This window comes from Doryrhamphus excisus, chromosome 11 (genome assembly GCF_030265055.1).
Source record: "Doryrhamphus excisus isolate RoL2022-K1 chromosome 11, RoL_Dexc_1.0, whole genome shotgun sequence".
Lineage (NCBI taxonomy): Eukaryota > Metazoa > Chordata > Actinopteri > Syngnathiformes > Syngnathidae > Doryrhamphus > Doryrhamphus excisus.
In genome coordinates, this window is record NC_080476.1 from 10,824,718 (window position 1) to 10,832,175 (window position 7,458).

Genomic DNA, 7,458 nt, shown 5'->3' on the forward strand with positions numbered 1-7,458 from the left:
TCATTTGGAGTTAGTGTTGCGTTAAGTCGACACTTTTTACCCCCTCAAGTTGGAGAAAACAGGACAAATTTTTCTTTGTACTTGTAGTTCAAGTGAGGAGTGGTGTCCTCCCCTCCCGGAGAGGACCTACCTGATGGAGGACTGCGAAGATGGCCCCTGCCAGAAAAACTACGCCTCCTCTCCAGCAACCTCCTACAGTCACCAGTCGACCGCCACGCTCACCCCGTCTCCCCACGAGGAGTTTCGAGCGAACCACGACCAGCCCCGCCTCAACCAACAGGACAGCCAGCACCTATCACGGTAGATAAAAACTTATTTCCAGCTGCGATTAAATGAGATTAATCGTGAGTTAACTATGTCCTCAGACTACTTCCTGTCCAGTAGGTGTGTCAGTGGGATTAAGAATATCCTTCCTGCGCCCAAGAATGTCTCGTCAGCTGCTCCCCCAGTAAAACGACATAGGCTCTACAAAATAAATAATAATAAATAAATAATAAAATAAAATAGTCATACAAAAATATGCTTGCTGACTGGATTTTTTTTAAATAATGGCCCAAAGTTCCCTTTACATAAAATTTGATGTAATTATCGTTGTAGTTGCAGTTGTAGTTTACCAAAAAGAGATTTCCCCTACTTATTATCGATAAAAACTTATTTCCAGCTGCGATTAAATGCAATTAATTGTGAGTTAACTACGATCCTCAGACTACTTCCTGTCCAGTACATGTGTCAGTGGGATTAAGAATATCTTTCTTGCACCCAAGAATGTCTCTTCAGCTGCTCCCCCAGTAAAACGACATATTCTCTACAAAATAATAATAATAATAATAATAATAATAATAAATAAATAATCAAATAAAATAGTCATACAAAAATATGCTTGCTGACTGTATTTTTAAAAATAATGGCCCAAAGTTCCCTTTACATAAAATTTGATGTAATTATCCTTGTAGTTGCAGTTGTAGTTTACCAAAAAGAGATTTCCCCTACTTATTATCGATAAAAACGTATTTCCCGCTGCGATTAAATGCGATTAATCGTGAGTTAACTACGGTCCTCAGACTACTTCCTGACCAGTACATGTGTCAGTGGGATTAAGAATATCTTTTCATGCGCCCAAGAATGTCTCTTCAGCTGCTCCCCCAGTAAAACGACATAGGCTCTACATCACTGCCCTGAGGCACTCCAATAAACTTATTAGAGTAGCACAAAGTAGAGCTTCTCAATCACAAGTTCAGACTCCTCCCCCCCGCAAAGGTGATGCTCCATGTCCCAACAATTAGATTTGGCAGGCGCCCACCCCCGACTACCACCCTCCCAGGGGGCGGATCCACGTATCTCCCACCCAAAAACCAAGCACTAAAGTTAAAGATTCAGTTGATTTGTTCTGCCTAGTTACATGTTGCCTTCGCTTCCCGCAGCAGAAGGTTACCATGCGGTCCCGTGCCAGTTCCCCAGGCACCGAGTCCACCACTCACGCAGTCCAACTCTTCTAGCCAACAACATCTTGGCTCATCAGACGTCGGCCCACAGCAGTGCCCGAGTCCTGCCCAGCACTGCCATCATAGCCAGGGGCCGTCTCCCAATGACGATGACGTCAACACGACACCCGGTAAAGTGATGGGTGGGGTTGAGTAAATAAACATTAGAAAATAATGTCCACTTCAGCTCACTTAGCCAATGCTTTTCTGGGTGTTTGCTTTGTTTTTCTAATTCAGTACACGGTCACCCGTCTCCAGTGGACGCGTGGTCTCCCTCCAACCAAAAAGTCAGAGTGAAAAAAAAGGCTTGCAAGGGTTCGGCGTACAGGAGAGAAATACAAGGAGGTGAGTGTTTACATTCAATGTAGTCATGCAACTAAAAGCTAAAGTCCTTTGTAAATATCGTTGCAGGACTTCGATGATACAATACACATAAAGTTTTATTCAATCTTCCTCACTACAGTGGTAGAAGAGGAAGTGATATTACGAAACCCAAAAACATCTACTGACTGTAAATTGAAGCTATAAAACGATTATTTACATATTTGAGCAGTTATTCGGTCATAAAAGAACTATGCCAATGATGCACATCAGCGCTCAAAGTCATCAAATCTCGTATGAGCAAGTATGAGGTGAAAGAAAAAGGGGGAAAATACATCAAAATTTTTGCATCTGGGAATGGTGCATCGGTGCGTTCAAAGACCGTTGAAAAAGTAGGACAAATCGCAAATTGCATTAAACATTCAAAAACTGTGGATATAGTTTTTGAGTATTGTAATAAAATAATATTTACTGTAATATAATGATAAATTTTGATGTATTTCAATGTGATTTAGAGAAATGAAATGATATTAGGTTTGAAATTTGGATGAAATATTTTATGACTTAACTATGTTTTAGGTATTTTCATTTGTACATTTCTTGAAGGTGCATTGAGGCAATTCTTTCATAATAATTCTTTCAAAATGTTCCTAAATTAAAAATTAATTTTACTCACAAATATTTAGAATTTCAAACCAGTATCATAAATAAACAAATCGTATTTGGAGCTGACACAAATATACAAAAACATGTTAGCGTGAGAGGTCTCACTTGCTCTCATTTTGTATTTGCTGAACGTTTGTGGGCGAGTTTAAGCGTTAATATGCTAATAATAAAAAAAGTATAATAATAATTAAAAAATAAAATAAAATAAAAGTCATACAAAAATATGCTTGCTGACTGTATTTTTTTAAATAATGGCCCAAAGTTCCCTTTACATAAAATTTGATGTAATTATCGTTGTAGTTGCAGTTAAGAGATTTCCCCTACTTATTTTAGATAAAACCCTTTTCCCAGCTGTGATTAATTGTGATTAATCATGAGTTTAACTATAGATTAATTTAGATTAATCACGATTAAATATTTTAACCCGCTTGGCAGCCCTAATACCAATATCTTTTTCTTACAGAAATTCAAAGTTACAGCTCCTTTGTTTGTTTTTAAAGTATTTCTGAAGATAATCAACCAACTCTGCTATTGTATGCTGTAACAAGCCTTTACTTTACAGAGATGGAATAAATTATAATGCTATTTGCGGGGATAAATGAGCTCTTCATGCTTCTCTTTTCAGACCTGCCCCCGCCTCCAGAACCACCCCCGGAGGAGGAGAGGTTGCAGGGCTCACGGCGGGGCACAGAGGCCAGTAAAGTGACGAATGGCTCTGTGTCCTCCCTGGAGAGGAGCGAATACAGCAGCGGCAGCCACCAACGCAAAGGCTCCGGACAAAGACATGCTGAAAGTAAGGTCATGTTTTTTTGTTTTTTTTTTGCGGCATCGCATGTTTTAGTGGGACTTGCACTTCAAATTTAGATTTCAAATCTAAATTTGAAATTTAGACTCAAGACCAGTCTTGAACCGCCATCTAGCCCCTGCTAACCACTTGGTGTCTCCTTTATATTACACAGCTACACATGCCTACCTTCCCAGAAATCACATGTCCAGTAACTGCTCCACCACAGGAAGCTCCTCATCCCGAGGCTCTACAGGCTCCCGAGGGGTCAACAACGCCAGGAAGTATACTGAGGTGGGATACAAGACACGGTATAATGGCCTTAAGTACTGAAGCATCCCGGTAGTTACTGTATGAACACCGGGAATAGAAAAAAAAAAACTCATGTATGTATGCTCCATAAACCACACATCTTATAACATCTTTTAATAAAAGTGCATGAAATGATTCACTACTCCTCCCATTCGGGCGTATGGACTCCATCTTATCTCATTTGATCATCTAGCGGGGAAGCTGCACAGTAAGAAACAATGCTTGAGAATGAGAATGCGTCGCTATGGGAGAGCTGCTTTCGCCCTGCAGGCTCCCTCGCCACAAGCCAGTGGTTTTTTTTTGTTTTGTTTTTTTTATGGCATTGCAAGCTGTGCTCACTGAATGGAAAGCTCTGCAGGAATCACTCTTTGTGAAGCTACACTGTCTTAGCTTGTCCACCTAAATGTATACTTGTGTGCACATACACTCGTCACGGGCATGAATGTCATAATTCAAGCCTTTACATCCAGTTGTCAAGGGATATCTCTAGCATTCATCTAAAACGTGGATTACACAAATCTTTGATAATGTGATTGATCATGGATCATGGATCCATTACCTGGGTAAAGACTGCCACCAAACATCACCATTTTGCACCCGTCATCTCCATAATTTGGCTGTTTATGAATAGAAAATAACCTCATTTGGGCTAAGTTGGTTCCTTATATGCAGTAACTCAGCTTGATATTTACACTCTTACTCATCCATCAACCCAAACGCCTACCCACTCACGATGCAACCAAAAATACAGTATTTTCTGAAAGATAAGTCGCACAAAGGCCAAAAATGCATAGCTCGGTAGAAAAAAAACTTACATAAGTCACACTGGAGTATAAGTCGTATGAGGCCAAAAATGCATAATTAGGTAGAAAAAAACATACATAAGTCGCTCCGGAGTATAACTCGCACAAGGCCAAAAATGCATAGCTAGGTAGAAAAAAATATATATAATTCACACTGGAGTATAAGTCGCATAGGCCAAAACTGCATAGCTAGGTGGAAAAAAAACATACATAAGTCACACTGGAGTCTAAGTCGCATGAGGCCAAAAATGCATAATTAGGTAGAAAAACACCATACATAAGTCACTCCGAAGTATAAGTCGCACAAGGCCAAAAATGCATAGTTAGGTAGAAAAAAAACCTACATAAGTCGCTCCGGAGTATAAGTTGCATAGGCCAAAACTGCATAGTTAGGTAGAAAAAAAACATACATAAGTCACACTGGAGTATAAGTCACATAAGGCCAAAAATGCATAATTGGGTAGAAAAAAAACATACATAAGTCACACTGGAGTATAAGTCGCATTTTTTGCTGGTAATTTATTTTAACTACTTGACCAAAACAGACATTACGTCCTCTTGGAAGGCAAGTTCTAACAATAAAAGAATAGAGAACAGGCTGAATAGGTGTAAGATATGCTAACACAATGGTTATTCAGATACACAAAAAATAAACATGAACAGAAAAGGTGTCCAGTGTTTATGTAACATAAACACTTTTTTCATTTATAAGTCGCTCTGGAGTATAAGTCACAGGAACAGCCAACCTATGAAAAAAAGTGCCACTTATAGTCCGAAAAATACGGTAACACAAAATTCAAATATGCATACAAAACAAGACAATGTTGTCACCCGCAAGGTTTGCCGGGTAACTTCCCAGCATGCCTTGCTTTGGTGGTTTATCAATTAGCATAAAATGGTATTGGTTGGTATGTGTATTAGTGTGCAAGTGATTATTTTGGGAGTAAATGCCATGAAATTCCTTACAAAATGTTACATTTCTGGTTGTTTTTCTTTCTTTTTGTAGGAAATGAGATAATCTGTGATTCAGGAGGGGAACCCATGATGCTTCCATCTTTTGCCACCTTTCAACTGTGGATGTTCGAAACCAAACTGGTGTCATGATGCTGTGAAAAGACAAAAAAAAAACAGACTCTTCATCATGCTTTTGGTATTACTATGATTATTTATGAGCTGCGCTATTCACCCCCCCCCCCAGTATCCATGTATACATACCTGTATCCGTACCGTTCTTATGTGGGCTCTGGATACAGGGAAAGAGACATTTATTGTATTTATGACTTCCAAAAATACAAATGGTCTGTTATTATAAAATACAAAGCCCAATTCCTCTGAATGTGCCAACGGTTTTTTGTTTTTTTGGGGGGTCAAAATGTACAGAATACATTTTGTGGAAAGGCGTTAACTACTGTTGTGATGGCAACAGAAAATAAGCACAAAAGGAAAAGCCAAAACGTGCAGGGATTTCCTGCCCCCGTGCCGTCCAATCGAATGTTTCTTGGTTTAAGTACAGAACAACGATCCGATCCAATGTGCTAGCAGACAGCCTTTCTAAAGGTTTGATTGTAATCCCGCCCCCCCTTCCTCTGTCCTCACGTTCATCTTCGGGACGGCGTGTGCCGCAGTCGTGGGATTTATATATATAATGTATGTATCCCATTTCCAAAACAAACAAAAACATGTCTGGTAACTGACTTTTTGTACTCTTGTTGTTTTGTAAATGTACAATAAAATCCATTTGCTGATGTGTGCCTGCGTGGTGCTCTGCGTCAGACGGCGTCCAAAGTGCTCGTCTCCATCCACCGTGAGGTAGTAATCAGGTCACACAGAAAAACAATCCATGAAATGAAATGAAGGCCGTCAACTGTTGCTTCCAAAAATCCATGAAGTAAATCTAATACCTTCAGCTTGTAAAGCCTTCAGCTGCGTTGGTGCAGCCGGGCAGACCTAAAACAAATAATCAAGAAAAAAAAAAAAAAAAAAAGCCTTATGGCTGCTTTGCTTGGCTCTTTTTCTTTTAATGCCTCCGCTCTTCTTCAGACCGACACGCGGCATAGCGCCCGGGTGCTGCATGCACCGAGGAGCGTGAAATTACCAAGACTTCTTGTCTGAAAACCCAAAACACCCCCCCCCCCCTTTCCTGCTGAGACCAGGAATACCTTAGCCTTTGTCCGTGTCTTGGCATACACAAACCCACCAACGCAATACAACAGGAAGTTTACAAATATATCAAACAATTCATCCTAAAAGGGTTCAAGGGTTTGGGGTAAGGTTAGTCTAGGAGTTAGGGTTAGGGGTTAAGTGTTAGGATAGAGGGTTAGAAGAGGTTAGGTTCAAGGTTAGGGTTTATGTTTAGGATTAGTCTAGGGGATAGAGTTTGGGTCAGGGTTAGAGAGGCAGACGAGGTTAGGGTTAAAGGTTAAGTTAAAGGCTTGGATACAGGGTTAGGGTTAGTCTACGGATTAGGGTTGGGGTAAGGGGTTAGGATTTAGGGTTAGTCTAGGTGTTAATGTTAGACATGTTAAGGTTAGACAGTTCAGTTAGTGGGTTTGAGTTAGGTTAGGGTCAAGGTTAAAGGTTTAGGTAAGACGGTTAAGGTTAGCGTTAGAGGGCTAGGGTTAGTCTACGGATTAGGGTAAGTGGTTCGGAGTTAGGGTTTGGGATTAGGATCTGGGTTAGAGGGTTAGGGTTAGCCTAGGGTTAGAGGGGTCGAGGTAGGGATTAGGGTTTGGGTTAGGAAATAGTTTTGGATGTTGGGGATGAAATAGAATGAAATCTAAATCTCTTATGTCAAATGTATTCTACCTTTAAACGACGTGTAGACAAACAAGAGTAAAGGATGACAGCTAAGAAAAAGATTTACAACTCTGACCTTCTCCAGAATGACCCAACACTCCTTATCCTTTAGCCCCGCCCCCCTCGGCTATAAATCACTAAGTCATCCATTAGGCTGGTGACAAGGCCAAAACGCCCATCGGGCTGAAAAGGAAGACGCTGGATGGCCTGAGAGGAAAAACCTGCTCTCATTCCAAAATGCAAGCCACCAATTTCCATGTCCATTTTCTCCTGACAAGGGAGACGAATGCGTTTG

At 40.4% G+C, this 7,458-nt stretch overlaps 1 protein-coding gene across 3 annotated transcripts in view; it reads left to right on the forward strand.

Annotated features, from left to right (window-relative positions):
- robo3 (roundabout, axon guidance receptor, homolog 3 (Drosophila)) overlaps positions 1–6,135 on the forward strand; it is a 130,263-nt gene extending 124,128 nt beyond the window's left edge. For 2 of the 3 annotated variants that reach the window (XM_058086496.1, XM_058086498.1), the window contains exons 22-27: positions 88–300; positions 1,422–1,612; positions 1,719–1,826; positions 3,094–3,261; positions 3,428–3,546; positions 5,374–6,134. In XM_058086496.1, coding sequence (XP_057942479.1) covers positions 88–300; positions 1,422–1,612; positions 1,719–1,826; positions 3,094–3,261; positions 3,428–3,546; positions 5,374–5,385 — 811 coding nt within the window. In that variant the 3' untranslated portion in view covers positions 5,386–6,134. Of the gene's footprint in view, positions 1–87; positions 301–1,421; positions 1,613–1,718; positions 1,827–3,093; positions 3,262–3,427; positions 3,547–5,373 lie in introns of all 3 variants that reach the window. The other variant, XM_058086497.1, reaches the window with a different exon arrangement.
- Positions 6,136–7,458: the final 1,323 nt, after the last annotated feature.